This window comes from Alosa pseudoharengus, unplaced genomic scaffold (assembly GCF_046254945.1).
Source record: "Alosa pseudoharengus isolate Yale_2024_CS ecotype anadromous, Long Island Sound unplaced genomic scaffold, YU_APseudo_1.1 YU_APseudo_1.1_scf_24, whole genome shotgun sequence".
Lineage (NCBI taxonomy): Eukaryota > Metazoa > Chordata > Actinopteri > Clupeiformes > Clupeidae > Alosa > Alosa pseudoharengus.
Window position 1 is genome coordinate 17,269,214 of NW_027468689.1, and position 18,946 is coordinate 17,288,159.

General features: G+C 40.3%; 1 protein-coding gene across 1 annotated transcript; it reads left to right on the forward strand.

The window, feature by feature from the left end:
• The first annotated feature begins 1,162 nt into the window (after positions 1–1,162).
• LOC143142414 (retinol dehydrogenase 7-like) lies at positions 1,163–17,750 on the forward strand. Its single transcript, XM_076303274.1, has 5 exons — positions 1,163–1,204; positions 3,197–3,511; positions 14,963–15,221; positions 16,866–17,029; positions 17,254–17,750. Exons 2-5 carry the CDS (start codon positions 3,199–3,201, stop codon positions 17,475–17,477), a joined length of 960 nt encoding a protein of 319 aa, XP_076159389.1. The 5' UTR covers positions 1,163–1,204; positions 3,197–3,198; the 3' UTR covers positions 17,478–17,750.
• The last annotated feature ends 1,196 nt before the right edge of the window (positions 17,751–18,946 follow it).

Consider the following 18,946-nt stretch of genomic DNA (forward strand, 5'->3'; position numbering starts at 1 on the left):
TGGATATTACTATCCCCAAAATCACAGAAGTGTTTATTTACTTTCAGAAATACACATCAACAGGTTTTCAGTAGTATACTGGGAGCAGCAACAACTGCACATGTGTTACCCATATAATTAGAGAAAAATCATTTTAGAATCAACTGACACCTACTGTACAAATTATATCTAATTTGCATCTTACAATTACCATACAAGATGACTTTCACCAGACTTTTCTCCAATAAAAGAGACTAATCTGTATCACAGAGTTTGGTTAAATCTTGGGGTTGGTAAAGGATAAACCCACGGCTGTGGCACTTGGTATTCAGCCTCCAGCCACCTGTCTGCCTCCTGAACCACAGCCGTGGGTATATCCTTACAAACCCTACTTGTGCCTTATTGGCTATTGTGCATCTTTGAAAAAAGGGAAAAAACTATGTATTTATTATACTTCATTACAATCACTTTTTTAAATTTAGTTGGTGATCTCAGGCAACATTGTACCATTATGGAATGTAAATCTATATTTTTCAGAAATAAAGTTAAAGGATTATAGGCTGTATACAAATCAGTATATGAAATCATCAAAATAACTACTGTTTAGTAACACACATTATAAACCTGTCCTAATTCACAAATAAATATAAGCTGCAGTGCACACACAAGCACTCACACACACATGGTTTGCATGGTTTGTTTTTGTATAGGGGATTGATGTCTCATTTTGTTTAAATAAGAAAATTAGATAGATAGACAGACAGACAGACAGACAGACAGATAGATAGATAGAAAGATAGATAGATAGATAGATAGATAGATAGATAGATAGATACTTATTGATCCCCAAGGGGAAATTCAAGGTCTCAGTAGCATAGGCTAAAGACATCACACACAACATGCACTTACAGAAGAAAGGGTAAATATAAGTATATATAACAAAAATTAGACTATGTTGAGTTGATGGTTAAGGCCCCCAAGTAACCACGAAATCGTGGTCCCCGCCCGACGCACTCACGCTGGCATGCATGCATGCAAAAAATGAACGATGTAGACTAGACCTCAAGTAGGCTCACAAAAAATACCTCCGTGTAGTAGGCCTAGTGCAGATTACTGTGTATCATCAGCTCTCTTTTTGATTGGTTGGTCCACAGCTTTGTTTATGTAAACGCCCCCACCAAGGCTAATCAAAGTCCAAACAGGCAGAAGTCGAACCGAAGGGCAGGTAGGCAAAGTTTCTTTACGTCTTGACTATTCATGCTTTCATCGTATTTTCATTTTGGGAATAGTAAACTATTTTTCAATTTACAATGCAAATGCACAGTTTTTATCTTGTCAACAAGAGTGTAGGCTAATGTGATCTGAACTGGCAGTCCGGCTACCTTTGCGGCTATAGGATGTGGTCACAGCATCTTAAACTCTTACAAAATGTTCACGCTCACTTAATGATTCATCCAACAGAACCGTGACCTTTGAAATCTGTAGGACTGTTACATATCCCAAGAGCGTTTTTCTCTTTAGCAATAAACGAAACTACCGTTTTTCAGGAAGCCTTTCAGGCTGCGTATCCTTGTAGGCCTAGTCCAAAAATCCCTCAAATGTAACAACAAGTGTGTTGAAAGAAAATCGTTGTATATATTTCAAACAAGCACATTAAATACTTTGAAATAGCCTAAACTGTCTGGGGCCGTCCTGTCAGTAGCGACCTGACCATGCCTTCGGCTTGCAGCAGGGCTCGAATTACGTGGGAGCCAGAGGGAGCCGAGCTCCCATAGAGTGAGGACTGGCTCCCATGAAAGCAACAAAGTAAAAAACCCGAGGGGGTCTCTCATATCTGAAGGTGTCTGGCATTGTAATTTAATCTTAAACTACCGCTCATTATCCATCCCTGTGCGATCTCTTACCATTAAAGACGTTAAATTAAAATATAGGCTACTACGGGACGTAGACCTACACTACGCTCTTGAACGCAGCATGACACTTCACCACCACACCACTAGACTATATGAGCAAACCGTATCGATTTGACAGCACTCGCAAATCTATGCATACAAATCTGAAGAAGTCACCCTGCTTTGATGTGAGTGTTTTGTCTATTTGCATAGGCGTTCATTGGGCTAGCCTACATGGTTTGATACGTGCTGAAAAGTCTTGTTTGCTGTTGAACTTGCGCTTCACCTATTCTATGTTGATTGACAAAGCCATAAATTATGGCCCATAATGCAGCCTACAATGATTGTGTCGTCTGATGATCTAGCTATCCTCTGACATTCAGAGCTCCGGAAAGTTCCCAGCTATTTTAAAAAACACCTGTTAGCAATCTCTGATGTCGGAATATTCAATGGCTACCCGACAATATCTCAGTGCAAACTCCAAAATTGTTCGTCTATTAATTTTCCACGGTTCAACACATTAGCCTAAATACTAGAACATAGTTTGGCTGGCTTTATTCATTTCTGCCAGTTAGTGCTTTTTCCCCTGTGTATAAGTTACACTACATGCATTATTGTGTTTGACACTGAGGATAGCCTATCTGAGACGGTGGTCTGGTTTAAATGAGTTAGACCTACGTTGTGAAATTTTAGAATGACTAAATCGTTTAGTCTATTTCTTTGTATTGTGAAATTGAAATGAGATATGGACTATTACAATCAATAATATGTTGAAATTAATTAAAAGTAATCAATTTCTATGAAAAATCTATGTCTGTTGTGTGCGTGTGTCAAGGTAAAGCCTAGGCCTACCGTGCGCATATACTGTACTGTAGCCTATAGCGCAAAAGCGCCACTTGCGCCTAGGCTATTTCATTGTATCGCCTTGTTAGGCTATGCGCGGGGTGTGACAACTTTGTATGAGATAGAGAGACCCCCTTAAAGACAAAAAGATAATTCGAGCCCTGGTGCAGTTGTAGTTTAATTAAAATCCTTTATTTACAATAACAGCGATTGTCAGACGAAATAGTGGGAAGCCTGGCTTCCCTTGGCTTTGGGAGAAAACACCACTGAACTTTAGTGACATCAGAATTACTGTCAGGAACTGCAGGTCATGATCTCTCTCTCTCTCTCTCTCTCTCTCTCTTACTCATTTTTTTTGTCACTCACAAACTCTCACGCACACACTCACACTCATGCTCTTTCTTTCTTAACAAAGCCTTGACACACATCCCCAAACCACATCCCTCATCTCATAGCAGTGACCCCTCTCCTGTCCTCCTCAGTCATGTTCCTGTACCTCTGTGGTCTGTTGGTGCTCTACTATGTCTACCGCTGGTTTAAAGAGCTCAGCACCGTCCCAGACAAGGGTAACAAGTATGTGTACGTGACCGGCTGTGATTCGGGCTTCGGCAAGCTGCTGGCACAGACACTTGACTCAAGGGGCTTCCGCGTCATTGCATCCTGCTACACAGAGAAGGGCGAAGAGGAGCTGAGGAAGAGCTGCTCCGACCGGCTGACCACCCTCCACCTGGACGTGCGCAAGAACGACAGCATCAATAAGGCTGCCGCCCTCATCAAGGACAAAGTTGGAGATAAAGGTGAGAGAGAGATAGCAAGATAGATAGATAGATAGATAGATGGATTGTTTCAGACACTTTTACAAAGGGCAAAGTGTTTCAGTTAGTAAATGATATCCTGGGAATACCACTATTATGGCGTAATTCAGTGGTTCCCAATTTTGCTATAACTTCTATCTTGAACTATGACATTCATCTCAGTTAAGTATGCATGACAGTAAGGACACTGACAGAAGATGTTGGGCAGCAGGGGCTTCCCAGAACCTGGTGTAATCAGTCACAGGCAGCTCACAGTTTGCTAGTTGCAGTTAATTGTGCAATGTGTTGCAGTAACAACTGAGAGACCCCACCCACCTTTCCTTAGCTTCCTCAGCTGCCAAGCGTTCTTCACAACTGCTCTGTCTCTGTGCTTATCTAATAATTTGTCAATCTTTCAGTTATGGCCCAACGCAGGGTAGTTTTGAGTTATTACACGACACAAGTTTGTAGGAAGTTTATTTTACTTACTGCTCAGAGAGACTAACCGATAGGGCTTTACCTTATTTTTAGTTTGTGTATCATTTCAATAGCCACACCCAAAACATTATATCGCAGCACTTTCTTGCACATTTCCATAAAGATTAAGCCACTGCCTACAACCCCTTGCCATTTGTATTCGCTCCCATTTACAAATATCAATTTACATTGACAAATGTAAAACAAATCTTTCCTAATCCTGCAGCACTGCCTTTATCAGCAAAAACAATAAGATGCAAAGAAGGTTTTCGCAGTGATCTGCTCATAACGTCAGTATTTTCAGTCCCCCACTCATCCAGCGTGCCTCACATTCCTGAAGTCATACAAATTCCTGGTGAAGTTAGTTTATGGTTGTTATTGGATTCAAATTCGAATACAGTTGTTATTATAATGTGAAACAACAGATTGAGCAAGGTAAAAGGGAATTGGTGATGAGAACCGTTTAAAATCAACTTAAAAAAGTAGCGGCCTAACTTCTGGCCTGTCATCCCATAATAGTATAATAGCCTACTCATTTGATTCCGTGAGGGTCTCTGCATTTATCCCAATCCATGAATTAGTGAAACACACAGTGAGGTGAAGCACACACTTATCCCGGCGCAGTGAGCTGCCTGCAACAGCAGCGGCGCTCGGGGAGCAGTGAGGGGTTAGGTGCCTTGCTCAAGGGCACTTCAGCCGTGCCTACTGGTCGGGGTTCAAACCGGCAACCCTCCGGTTACAAGTCCGAAGTGCTAACCAGTCAGCCACGGCTGCCCCAATATATATATTTTATAAAAAAAATTGCTAACTCTTGATTCAGGTGATGTTGAAAATCTAATTCAGACGAATAGGCTGAAGACTTGCATTCAAAGGGCTTGAATATTGTTGCAGCCCCCATGCCGGATTTTTTATTTTTTTTTCTGGTCAAAAAATAGCAGTAGGCTAAAGGTTGCCGATCCCTGACATAAAACATTGAACATGAACAAGTAGCAATAAATACATACACTATATTGCCAAAAGTATTGGGTCAGCTGCTTTGATCATATAGGCGCCGATTTATGTTTCCGTCGGTGGGTGCTCAAACAATTAAATGCCCGATACCAGCGCCCATGTGTATTGTTGCCATAGATAGAGTTTTTGAGAAGTAATGTATGCACTTCAACACTTTAGGAAATCAACAGCGGCCGACACACAAAACGCCAATACAGTTTGCGGGACTATGGGCGTCACCCCCGAGGACATTTCTTAAATGCTGTTAAGCAAAGGCACAATTTTTGTGCACTTTCAGTCACCTACACTACGCCTAAATCACGCATGATCCGTCTTTTGACTCCTGAACAGTTTACAACTCAGAAGGTTAATTGCGTTAACCCAAACTAAAAGGAAAAACACTTTGCTTTGTTTTTAAAACAGAAATTATATTTCGTGTTGACATCACGCCGTTAAAAAACAAGATATAGCCTATCCATCCAGCTGACAGTAAGTGGAGGCAGTGGTTCTCAAACTGTGCCATACGCTGGTGTAAAAGGCGTGTATGGTATCATATTTTTTGTAAAGGTCTGCCAAGGATATTCTTAGGCCTATGAATGGTGTGCCTTCTCACAAAAGCATAGTCTGGGCTCAGCTAGATGTAGCTTTCTCCTTCACCAACCTGTGAGCCTATGAGGCAGTCACGTCGTCAGTGGCACTTTTTCATCTGCTGACAGGGCTGTAGTCAAGACCACCTTTGTCGAGTCCAAGTCCAAGACCAGGACTAGTCGAGACCAAGTCAAGACCGAGTCCAAAGAGGTTCGAGTCCAAGACAAGACCGAGTCCAAAAAGGTTCGAGTCCGAGTCAAGACCGAGTCCAGGATAGGAAAAAAAGTGACAGTATCAAGACAATCATTTTGGGTTATTATTATTATTATCTAAAAGCAAAAACAGTGTGACAACACCCAGGATTTGTAAGTGTAGCCATTCCCCTTCTCCTCCAATATTATTATAGGGCTGTCAAACGATTAAAAATATATATTTTGAAATTAATTAATCTCGATTAACCACAATTAAAAAGTTCCTAAAGACTAAAGGTCCTTAAATGGCATATTAAATACAACATAAATCACAAAATGAATGAGTAACCACAAAGGTAAAAGTAAAATAGTTTTATATTATTTAAATGATAATACTGACACAGTAATTATGTTTTAAAGCACTCATTTCTTAAGAAATACTACACATTTGATGCTGTTTAACTCATTTGTAAATGGTGCACTGTCACTTTAAGCCCATTGTGGCCACGTTCTCATAATGATCTTTTTTACCAGCTCCTTTGAAATATAGCCTATAGCTAGTCACAAGCTCTAATATTGTTTGTACCACATGTATTGCACAATATTAACAATGATAAGCATGATATTAAGTTGGTATAAACAGCTTTCATTCCTTTGGAAATATAAGCATGTAATGACATGATGCTACATGTAGCTAGCAGTGGCGGCTGGTGGTATTTTTTTCTAGTGAAGCAGTTATGAAATTATGACCCCCCCCCCCACCACCACCACACACGGAAACGAACATTGCGCCTAACACACCTGCCAAAGTTGAATGTATGAGACACATGATGACATTGAACTGTGTGCAATAGCATAAACAAAAGCTATGTTGTTTGATCAGTCAGAGAGCTCAGAGTAATTTGTTGAGAAATCAAGACCTGTTACCACCATCTCGAAGTACAGGCCACAAATGGGGTGTAGTAGGCCTTAGACTGGACAAGACAGTAAACAAGGTTTATGTATTATTATTATTATTATAAGTTTGCATATTTTGGTTAGACATATTGCTTGCAGAGACTAGGCTATCTATGGTCATGCCCCCAAAAAAGAGCATCTCCACTTTAGCACTTATTAGTGACTAGGTACGTTTTTGCAGTGTATTAATGCCAAGTTGTTGATGTCCACAACATCTTGAAACAACAACCTTCCAATATTCTAAGCTACTAAGTATGCCCCATAAGCAATGTCAAATTCAGTTGCCTATTATGAGACACATTCTTGCCTCTGGGATATATTAAGAAATTATACCATGACTGCTGCTCTGGCATATGTTTGACCAACCAGTTTGTTTCTGTCACTGCCTTCCTTCTCTACAAAAGTAAAGATCCACTTGGCATTTGCCTCCTGATACATTGAAGAATCCTAGATTTTTTTCTAAATCAATCAGTGTCTATTTCATTTTTAAATGGTAGTTGAAATTTAGCCTCAAGCAGATTGTTCTGAATTGTCTTTGACAAAGTCGAGGTTTTAAAATGGGAAGCCAAGACGTTAGGCCTATAACACATCCATAACATAGGCTAATGTTATCATAACACATCAATGAACTTACAGGATGGCTACGTTGAGAAGCTGCACTTTCTAATGCATAGCCTACTGTAGCCTACAGTTTATCAAGTTTATCCTTACCGTAGCCAAAGTAGCACCCACGAACTGTGTTAATTTCACAGGAAGTCTCTTGGTCTCCCCTCTGCATTCACTCATAGGTCCTCATTTAAAACTAGACTGCATTTCCGGCGGGAACTGCGAAAGTGTGCTTGCCCTGGTCCGGTCACCAACGTGAGCAGACAGTGACATACGCTATGCTGAACCTGGCTTGATCCAAGCATTCTAACAGTGCCTTTCAGTGTTGGAGCAGTGGCAATACCTCAAAAGCTCTATTCAACTATTGCCTTGCGGGGTAAATGCGGTTCGTTGGCTTTTACCTGTGGCCTGCCTTCGAATTTAGCTTCTATGACTAAAATCAAATCAATAAAATAAAACAACAGCAGTGATTGGCTGCAAAAATAAATAATGTCACGCGTCTTGCACCTCTCAAACTGGGCTATCAGGTAACCTAACAAAAATGTGAAATTATGAAATATGACTAAGGCATTAAAATGCTGCTTGTTTGTCAGGATACTTTTTCACTGATTTATTTTAAAAATATGAGCTATGAGTGTGAATGTTATATATTCCATCCCCTAACTCTGTTTTACTGGTTTATTTGACAAATAATCTATATGGATTTGCTCTATAAAGACCTTATGTCTGTTTGGGATTGTTTTGAGAGCCTATTGATGGGGCAGGGATTTGACATTCTGTGACTTCTTCATTGAGGGCTTGCTTAGCAGCACTGTCCGCTTTCTCATTTCCCCTCAGACCAACATGGCCTGGGACCCAGCAAAAAACTACACTCAAGTTCTGGTTCTTTAGACGTTCTAGTTGATCAAGCTCAGCTTTGGTTGTACTTTTTGCGTGACATTAAAGCCTACTGGAAAGATTTTTAATTGCAATTTAATTGAATGCAATTTACTTTTACGATTAAATAAAAATTATTTATCCCTCTCACCCATAGTTTTCTATTTATTTACAAATGTACATAGGCCTACTGTAATTACATTTATACATAGTTATTCTACTGATCTTTATACTATTCATCCTGCACATAGACTTATTCTTACTACTCTTATAATGTTGTTTCTGCACTACAATGACACTGTTTCCACACTGCACATAGCTGTATGTTATGTACATATCTGTTATATATTTGTCATATTGAATATCCGTATTTATTCTGTTTTATTATATTCTGTTAATACACTGCATATATCTATATTATTATTTCTACTATTATAATGTTACTGCTACATCTACATACATTATTCTACTTATTGTATGAGATAACTGCTAATACACTGTACATATTTATATTTAATTCATATTACTCTAAACCACGTTCTGTAAATCAACTGTATACTACTGTCTACACTGCACTATATTTCTTGACCTGTCTCTGTATGTTTCATCACCTTTCTATACTTTGCCTCACATTGCAACACAGCTCAGATCTTTGGTTGCTATGAAGGCCAGTCGTTCTAAATAGATGGTTGCTATGGCCAAAGGCCAGTTCTATCTCTGCCATCTTCTTGCTGTCACAGACGTAGGTGCTACTTTTAGGGCTAAAGTGCTTCGTGAATTACTGTTAGTAAAAAAAAATAGCAGTCCTAAAGTTACACGTGACGAAGTTACGAGTGCAAGCATCTCATATCAAATGACCATGGCATTACGCTAAACAACATAAATCCCAATTAGCAATTGTGGTTTGCAATTAGAATAAACAAGAAATAACATTTCCAATAATTTCCCATGATAAATTACATAATATTTGTACCTTCCTTACTTGTGAATCTCACACCATATTTCAAGTAGGCTACACTAGTGAAATGTAATACAACGTTGCCACCTAGTGTCCAGATGTAGTTCTAGGCTATTTAACATTAACGTGACATTGCTTGTTTATTCTTTCGTCAACTCCATGCTTTTAGGAAAACAATCTTTTTATCAAAGTTCCCTCTTCAATGAGCAATTACCAGCTCGTTTTTGTAACAGAGATAGCTGTTTATTGTCCCTAGGTTTACAGAAACACCTATTCATATTAATACGTAGCCTATGGAGTGCTGCCGACCACTGTTCATTACGGCCCAGAATGCCTTGCATGTCTTTACAACAAAACAACACAGTAAAACCTAAATGCCCGTAAACATATGCATTTGCATTCTTGTAACATTTTTAATAATACTCTCCCATCATGATATTTAACAATAATTAAAATTTTAATTTGAATACCGTCAATGTGAAAACAACTCTATTATGTAAGCTATATATAGCTACTGTTCCCCTTGCTATTTCAGTTCGTAAGTCCATAGTATCCCATGGCAGAGCAAGGATTTCATGATTGGGCAAGGTTGCCCGGAGACATTGAGCATACTTGGAAGGCATTGTGATAGAAGGTGAATGGTGCAAAGGTGAATTGTGAGAGTTACCAAATACCTGTGGGTGGTTTGCCAAATGATGGAAACTTTTGGAATATGCCTTTTTTTTTAGCTTATGCACCCTCACACTGGAGTCCCCAGTTCATATACAAAATTTGGTATCGATATGTGACAGTGTTCCTGAGATATGGACGACTTCCTGTTTCGGAGCTTCGCCGCCGATTTCGTTTGGCTGTGACGGGCAAACGCTTTCGAAAATCAAAAATCCTTCCGGTAACTTTTGTGAGGCTTGGTCCAAGGATAATGTACGTCAAGTTTCGCGGCGTTCGGACCAAATTTGTGACCTGTGAAAATTTAGTTTCGCTTTCTGTTCAATCCAATATGGCGGACGAACGACACGCCCACCTGACGTCATCTTCGCGACCAACTTACACTGGTACTGACCGGACGTTTTAAAGTTGGAACGGTGTCTCTGTCTCAAAGGGCCTAGGCGCTAGAGATGACAAAAAATTAGGGAGACGGGAATAATAAAACTTAAGAAGAACAATAATGCTGCTTTCAGCAAGCACACTTAAAAACTGTAAAGAATCCTGTAAGTTGCGGTCAACGATGTTCATCGCCTGAAACTTCCGTCGAATCCATCTTGCTAGGACAGCGAGTCACTAACGTTAGCTGACTGGTGGGGGAGACCCCTAGCTGATGTAGAAAACACAGAGCTACACACAATAATCCTAAATAAAACGTTCTCCCCTACACAGAAAAAAATCCGATGTACCTTACAAAATGAATGTAAAACAAACTATGCGAATGAATTACACAATTTATAATGAAACTCTAGTAAGGTCACTGAAGGCAACTGAAAAGTGATGGCAAGCTAATGGAGACAGTGATTGGCCAGAGTGTTGCGTCAATCATATTCAACGGCAGGAAGTGTGAAATTCTGCCCAATCGGTCACTGCTTCACGGGTGGGACTTATCTGCCATAAGGATCAATTGAAACGGAAAAAATCCACGAGCCGCCTGGGGTTTCACTCGATTTACATTGAAGTCAATGGGGAAAGATATCTATGGTAGTGAAGCAAAACGAAAAGTTGGTGAAGCAGTCTGATTCACTGTAATTCTCTGTTCCACCGCGGGATCGGATGTCGCTGTTGTCACTCACAGAACTGATTTCAGGAAAACAGCTCGTGTTGACTGTATTTCTGTTTCAAAGGAGTAAAATTGTGATTGTAAGATTTTTTTTGTGTTTTGTTTTTTACTTTTTTTTGGTGAAGCACTGCTTCACCCGTAGTCTAGAAGCCTCCTCTGGTAGCTAGACATTTTCTGTTTGTGAATGATGAGCCTGAGCCAGTAACCTAGCTGAGTGGAATGTGTTTCAATCGGCATAATATGTGCTTTATGTAAACGAATTATTGAAGACTTCAAGACTCACCAGTTCCATTACACAAAGGCAAAGACAACTCTTCATATTTTTGTCCATTTTTCAAATCACAGTGAGTGCAGCCTACAGTAGGCCTATGTCAAAGTGCCCTGGCTCTCACAGTTTATAACTGGTCAGTAGCTAGTGGAAACCGGATAAATCCGCAATCTCCTCTAACCTCGTCTTTGTTGCCTTCCTTTTATAAGTTTCTTATATTAAAAAGGAGATATCAATTATCATCAACAAGACAAGCCAGCTGGAACCTGCCACTCGTTTTCTCTCCCTGTTGTGCAATTAAATGGAGTAGCATACGTTCAAGTTGGATCTTGGATCGTTCTGATAGCAGCTAAGAAAATATAGGCTCCGGAGGCAACTCTCTCAGTTCGCGCTCTTACCTCCGCAGTATAGCTAGGCCTACTTCAGGTGGAAGTTAACACGCAACACGCTGCCATCTGACTGATCATCCGGAACCGTACAATAATAAAATTATTCCTGTCAGTGACCTAGGCCTAGTATTTAATGTTATGTGGGAATTGCAAGAATACGGGTAAAAACAATCCCTTACTTCAACCACGGAATTGCGTGTGTCATTAATTAAAACGGTAGGAAAACTGAATGAAAGACGGCACCGTCCATCAACAAAAACAGCACAGAGTCAAAACGTAGGCCTAATTTAAAGTCCCAGACATTTAAAGGGACAGCGATCACTCAAGACCATGGAGGTATTATATATAACTGGAGAGAGTGACTAAGTCCCGCCCCCATTCATTTCAATGGCCCATGCTAGGCTAGCTACTTCAGCCAAAAAAGCATGAAATTGACCGCAGCCATCTTTACGAAAATGGCGTTTCATGGGTGTTCGTTTCCGGCACCAGCTAGAATTAGCCTATTAGATTCCACGTTACAGACTAAGACAACGTAAGGTACAACGGTATGTCGTTGATGAAGATTGGCCATTCCCTCAGAGGAAAAGAAGTTGTTCGGGAACGCGCTTCACCTCGTTATAAGCGCAAATTCATTTAATTGGTTGGGAACATTTTGGGAATGGTGGTAAAGTTTGCCCTGTCTCTGAAGTCCTAGGTTATTTAATGTGATGTTCATATGTGATAATAAACTATGCGAATCAATATTGTGTCACTTTAGGCTTCACAAATAATGATCCCTAAATACTATATTTGGACAGCTTAGGCATATTACGCAATAGGCTATCCAACGAAAATCACTATTAATTATGACCGCCGCGCAGCGAAGCGGCGGTCATATAGGTTTAGTCAGATTTTTTTTTTCTTTTTTTTTTTTTTCTTTCTTTTTCGCATGTCCAAATTTCTGTCAATGATTCCCGGGACACTGAAAGACCGGGGTAGACGAAACTTGGTGGGCATGTAACCCCATATGGATAGCATGGAACCATCGTTTTTCGTTTTGATCTGTAGCCCCCCCGCTGGACTGCACCCCCCGAAAGGAGGGTAGGGCAGACACAGTTTTCTGTGAATATCTCGAGAACCGTAAGGTTTAGGAGGACCATTTTTTTTTTGTATGTTGATCTCAAGGGGCCATGTCAACCCATTCCATAACCACTCATTTCATGTATAGCGCCACCTAGTTAAACACAAAAAAGTAAAAATGAGGTGTTGTAATTGAAGGTATCTGTGACCTAACATAGTCAAAACTGCACGAAATTGGAAGTGTAGGATCATTATGACACCCTCTGTATGCACGCCAAATTTTGTGGAATTCCGTTCATGGGGGGCCACACAACAAATTAATTTATGTTACTATACACCAACTGGCCTGTAGGTGGCCGGAGACAGTTTTCTGTGAATATCTCGAGAACCGTAGGGCCTAGGAGGTCCACCTTTTTTATGTATGTTGGTCTTAAGGGGGCATGTCAATAAAATAATTTATGTGTACATTTAGTGACGTACACCAACAAGGATTCCCGGGACACTGAAAGACCGGGGTACACAAAACTTGGTGGGCATGTAACCCCACATGGATAGCATGGAACAGTCGTTTTTCGTTTTGATCTGTAGCCCCCCCGCTGTACTGGACCCCCCGAAAGGAGGGTAGGGCAGACACAGTTCTCTGTGAATATCTTGAGAACTGTAGGGCCTAGGATGACCATTTTTTTCTGTATGTTTGCCTCCAGGGGTCATGTTAACCCATTTCATGTCCACACATGTGCACAAACAGATACACACGCACACACATACATTCACAGTAATCATACGTATGACACATACTCACACAGTAGACATAGTACGCATGCATGCACAGGCACATACACAGGCGCACACACACACACACACACACACACACATAACAAACATGTACATGCACACAATTCAAGAATTTCTCAGAATTATGAACAGGCAAGATGGAGGTGGGGTTGTATAAAATGAATTTTACATGTGAAATCTATGAACTAATCATGTTTTGGTACTTGTTGCAGATACCAGTGAGAATTGAGTGTGGATAATGCAATTTAGTGAGACAGTTAGAATCATATAGGCCTTTCAGCGTGATTTATTTTTGTGGAAAAAATGTGCTGGACTGGGTTGCGGTCATATTTTGTACCGTTCTGCGGTACATCTAGTTTGTTTTCAAGTAGCAGGGAATTCAAGCCAAACCGTTGCAACTCTGCCATCAATCATTGTGTTAAGCCCACCTAACGACTCTATACACGATTTGATTGGCCTGATAGAAGTTTAATTTTTCGAGCTCACAAGCCAACGGAGAGTTGCTATAGCCCTGGCAGCAAATGTAATTTGCTGCCGCTAGGGTGCGTCTAGATTTCTAGGCTACCCTTTGCAGTTATTGCAGCTTCAACTCTTCTGGGAAGGCTTTCCGCAAGGTTTAGGAGTGTGTTTATGGGAATTTTTGACCATTCTTCCAAAAGCTCATTTGTGAGGTCACACACTGATGTTGGACGAGAAGGCCTGGCTCTCAGTCTCCGCTCTAATTCATCCCAAAGGTGTTCTATAGGGTTGAGGTCAGGACTCTGTGCAGGCCAGTCAAGTTCAAGTACACACACTCACACACCGCATATGGTAAGTTACCCATGTAGAACCAGTAAACATACACAAGGCACACTGCTTTGCATTAAATCAGAAAGCCTTTCATGAAATAGATATGCCCTTGAACTCAAAGAGCACCTGACTTTGATATATAGATATTAGTGTAGTAGCACTCCGGTAAGCAAAATTCTTGGCACTTGGGCTTATATATTATCCAAAATGTACTCTTCTGTAGCCTTCAGATTGTTTTTGACCTCCTTTCTGTCTCTTGAACATGTGAATGTATGTGTCACACGAGTGCCCGCACACTTAAGGAAGTGTGGTGTGACCTAACAGAAATGCATGCTGGTCAAAAATGTTCAGCCCCTAAACTTAAAACAAAGGTTCAAGGGACTGAGGGCTCTATATAATATTGCCGCAGGGATTGCCTCAAGGACAAGCCTAGAAGTGATTATCCACTGGTATTTTGTGTTAAGACCCGTCCCATTGATTACTATGATATTTATGACCACAATATGAGCATCTACGCTAACCAATGATGAAGAAAGCCTCCCAGAAATATAACGTTTGAATGTGACGCCTTTAAGATATAATGTAGGCAGTTTGACTGTCAGTATTTGCGTCATTCACACAATCAGTCCAAAAGGGATAATCAACAATATTGTCATAATGTTGTTTTTGCCATTGTGAACCAAATGTTTGTTGCCATTCTTATGAACCAGAAAGGCAGGCATTAAATCCTTCTTACGCTCTTTCAGGTCTATGGGCAGTGGTCAATAATGCTGGTGTGTCTGTTCCTTCGGGCCAGTGTGATTGGTTGACCATCGATGACTACAAGTCCATGTTGGATGTCAACCTGATGGGGGTCATTGCCGTGACGCTGAGTGTGTTGCCCCTCATTAAGAAGGCCCAGGGGCGGGTGGTGAATATGTCCAGTATCTTTGGACGGATTGCACCCACTGGGGGTCCATACTGTGTCTCCAAATATGCAGTGGAGGGCTTTTGTGACAGCCTCAGGTGACACACACGCACACACACACAAACACTTTTGATATATAGAAATAAATTGCAAATTTCGTCCAAATATGTGAAGACTTATGTATTATATATATACCCCAAACTCCTTAGAAATCCTTAACTTCCTTGTCATGCAAGAGCATACTGTTACACTAACTCTACAATCTCTGAATCCCAGCTTTATCCCTATTCACCTTATATATGATTATTATTATGTGTGCAATTATAGGCTTCATATTCATGAATCTGTGTGTTTCTGTTCACGTAGCCTTTTCGCAGCTTACGCGGCCGCATAAGCAACACACAACTCCGGCTTTACTTATCGGTAGCCTACATCGTCCAAAAATAAATAAATATATCATAATATCGTACCCCGTGGCTTTCATTGAAGACTATGCATGCAACTTTACCTGACAGTATAGAAGTAAACCCCCTCTCCTTGCCCTGCTTTCTCTTGCTCTCCCCCTCCTGCTCAATGGACAAGCGCGACTCGGCCTGCACAATCCAAATAAAACATTCACAATCATGGAAGCAAGGACGCATAGAAGACGACTAGCTAAATTACTATTTCATCCGGCATGCTGCATGCTGTACATATTTGTAAAACTCTTGCATTCAAGTTGACTGATAATCTGTTTGTCCCAAGGAGAACAAGTATTACCTTGAAGTTTAAACACACATGGGGAAACTGAACAGTCCAATCAGTAGACAATGATAAGCTAGCCAACTATGCTACTTTGTTTACAATATTTCCATGCTTCAACCAGACAGCTGAATTAAAGAGGTAGAGTTGTAATAGAAATAGTAGGCCTAGGCTATAGGCTAATCTGCATTTGGTGTGCTGTCATAAATATCAGAAATTCAGTATTCTCTCTTTTTATATCAGGATATAAAATAATTATATTATATGTTATATTCTAATCCTCTGGTGTTCCAAGGTAGGCTATTGAAATGTTATAAAATGTCTAACCCCCTACCCCCCCACCCCCCTTAATTTGGATTATACAAATTAAGTAATTTCATGCAAAGTGTTTCAGAAGTCCTTTGGCTGGTAATGAAATGTTTTATGATGATTATCAATCTATTACAATCTATTACTGAATAATAAGCATCTTCTTGATATTTAAATGAATCCAAATGGAAAAGCAGTCCATGGTCCAATTAGCGTTCCAGCTTTCAATCAGCTGACTCTGAATTTATCCTAGGTGGGAGTCATAATGGTTACTATCACAATCCTTTGGTCACAATAGTGATATCATTGCACGGTACAGCGAATCAATTGATGGAAAATCATCCATGTTTCATTACACATCTGTATAACTGAAGAAAGAAAATAACAATTTGGCAAAAAATGTCCCTATCCAGGCAAAAGTATGTATTTGATGTACAACAAAGTGCACCATTTTCTCCCTGTCAGTTTCTTTTCACTGGAAGTTTACTCTCATTTATTTAATAGGCCAATTTACCAACATGAGAAGTCATGAAGTAGTGACTACATGTTAGATTGGTTTTGGTCAAATTGGTTATATATTTAGAAAGACCTGCATGTTTTAGTAAAAATATTGATATTTGGTGCTAGCGTATTGATAATAACGATATTATCACAGCAACCACCCTATTGACAACCCTGGTCTTTTGTCAAAGGTTGAACATGCATCCCTTCGGTGTAAAAGTCATCTGCATCGAGCCAGGCTTCTTCAAGACTAATGTGACTGACACCGAGATCTTGATGCGTAACGTTCAGCAGCTGTGGGACAAGCTACCCCAGGAAGTAAAGGATGATTATGGTGATGACTTTGTTCCCAAAGGTAAATGTTTTGTGGGTGCTTCCTGTTGATTTCTTTTGGATAAGTGGCTGAATGTGGCTGTAAACTTCAGCAGAGGATTCCAAAAAACATTGCGCCAAAATCAATATGCAAATTTCAACTTTGAACAGTGTTTGTCCATCCAGAAATAAGTAGTCTTGAGTAGTCTTGAGCGGCTCTTCATCTACTGTTTGTGTGTGTGTGTGTTTTTTATTCTCCCTCTGTAGTGAACAAAGTTATGGAGGACAAATTCGCCAAGCTGCCCGATGCAGACCTGATGAAGGTGGTCAGCTGCCAGGAGCATGGCGTCTCGGCAGTGCACCCTCGCAAGCGATACTCTCCTGGCTGGGACGCCAAGCTCTTCTGGCTGCCGCTGTCCTACATGCCCTCCTGCGTGTCCGACTACCTGCTGCTAAAGGACGCTGTCAAACCAGCCAAAGCTGTCAATTAGGTCTTTCGACTGAGCCTTGTTTGGGTTCAGGCAGTTTTATACTCTGTCCACTATTACATATTTTAATGTTGCTCTTTTATAATACACATATTTCACAAACATAGTATATTCTTACCTTTTTTGACATAACACAGATACAGGCTCCGAAGGTGTATCTGGCAATTAAGGCGTCAAATACATTGTAAGTATATACAACACACTCTGTATGTTAACATTTGTGTAGAGATGTTACATGACAAGACATGATCAAATAAATTGGACTGGCTCATAGGACTTCCTTGTCACCTTTAGAGTTGATTGTTTTTTGAAATCTTAAGCCAAAATGAAAGGGAAATACTAATATGACTGTTTTTTCAAATAAAAAGTATAGGTTCCCAAAAAACTTCATGGGAAGTAAATATGTTAATGTTGAAATTGAATCGGAGATCAGTATCTGTATGTTTCTTTGCCGAGTCAGATAGGCTACAAGAATTTACTGGTTTGAATTTACTTTGTCCAAATACTCACGAATACAATACTGTATTTTTCCACTTGACCACACAGTTGAGTTTTGCACTCTGCTATAGCTCCTTGACACGCCTTTTCCTGCCACACGAACAGCTAGTCACAGGTAAGATGATCAAGGTACAAGAGGTCAAAAGTCAAAGTGAGACTGCATGCATGTCTCCAAGAATGAACCAATCTGAGACCTTTGGCGTGCTGATAGGTTTGTGGGCTGAAGGTGGAACAGAAAGTTAAAGTCTGCTCTGCAAATGAGGCAACTTCTTTTTGAACTCTCGAATGGAATGGTCTCTGCAAAATGTCAATATATAGCTTCCCAACTATTGTAATGTAAAGAGTACAGGGAGCTTGCTGAAACATTTTGGGACGTCTGGGATTGTTTACGTTGCTCTAAATGCCCTTTCTGTGCTGTGCATAAAATAATGAGCAGGAAAGGGTAATCAGGGAGTCCTTCACAACAGATACCAGTTTATATTTAACACATGACTACTACAGAGTATCTTAAAGTCAGCTGTAGGAGCTGTATAGCTTGTCTACCTACTTTCCAACTAAGTGATATATTTACCATGTTGTCGTTCACCTTGATGCCATATTAAGCAGCACCATTTTGCCCCCATACATTTCACACAATGGGCCTAGTCAGGGTTAGTGAAGATGAATAGCTTTTATGTAGGCTACTGGAATAGGTGTGCTCGACGTGTGCACACAGGAACAGTACTGGAGCATTGACTAAATGAACTGAAGCATTGACTAATTCATAAGGCCCTTGAAGGTCACAAAGCTATTTGCACAGTTTAGTTCTGCACTCATATTCCTTTGAGCAAGCATGCCCCTTGGTGGACAACAGAGGTTACTGCAGTAAAGAAGTCACATTAATACAGTAATGACTAACTTGACACCTGTGTATTTCTTAAAAGATTGTAAGTTTCACAACAGCCAATCTCTGAAAAAGTTCACATTTTTAGTTC

What these genes read in the sequence shown, in the direction of transcription:
- LOC143142414 (XM_076303274.1), top strand. Translation starts at nt 3,199, where the DNA reads ATGTTCCTGTACCTCTGTGGTCTGTTGGTGCTCTACTATGTCTACCGC. An exon ending in GGACAAAGTTGGAGATAAAG is followed by an intron (nt 3,512 to 14,962) that starts GTGAGAGAGAGA and finishes ACGCTCTTTCAG; the next exon opens with GTCTATGGGCAGTGGTCAAT. An exon ending in GGCTTTTGTGACAGCCTCAG is followed by an intron (nt 15,222 to 16,865) that starts GTGACACACACG and finishes CTTTTGTCAAAG; the next exon opens with GTTGAACATGCATCCCTTCG.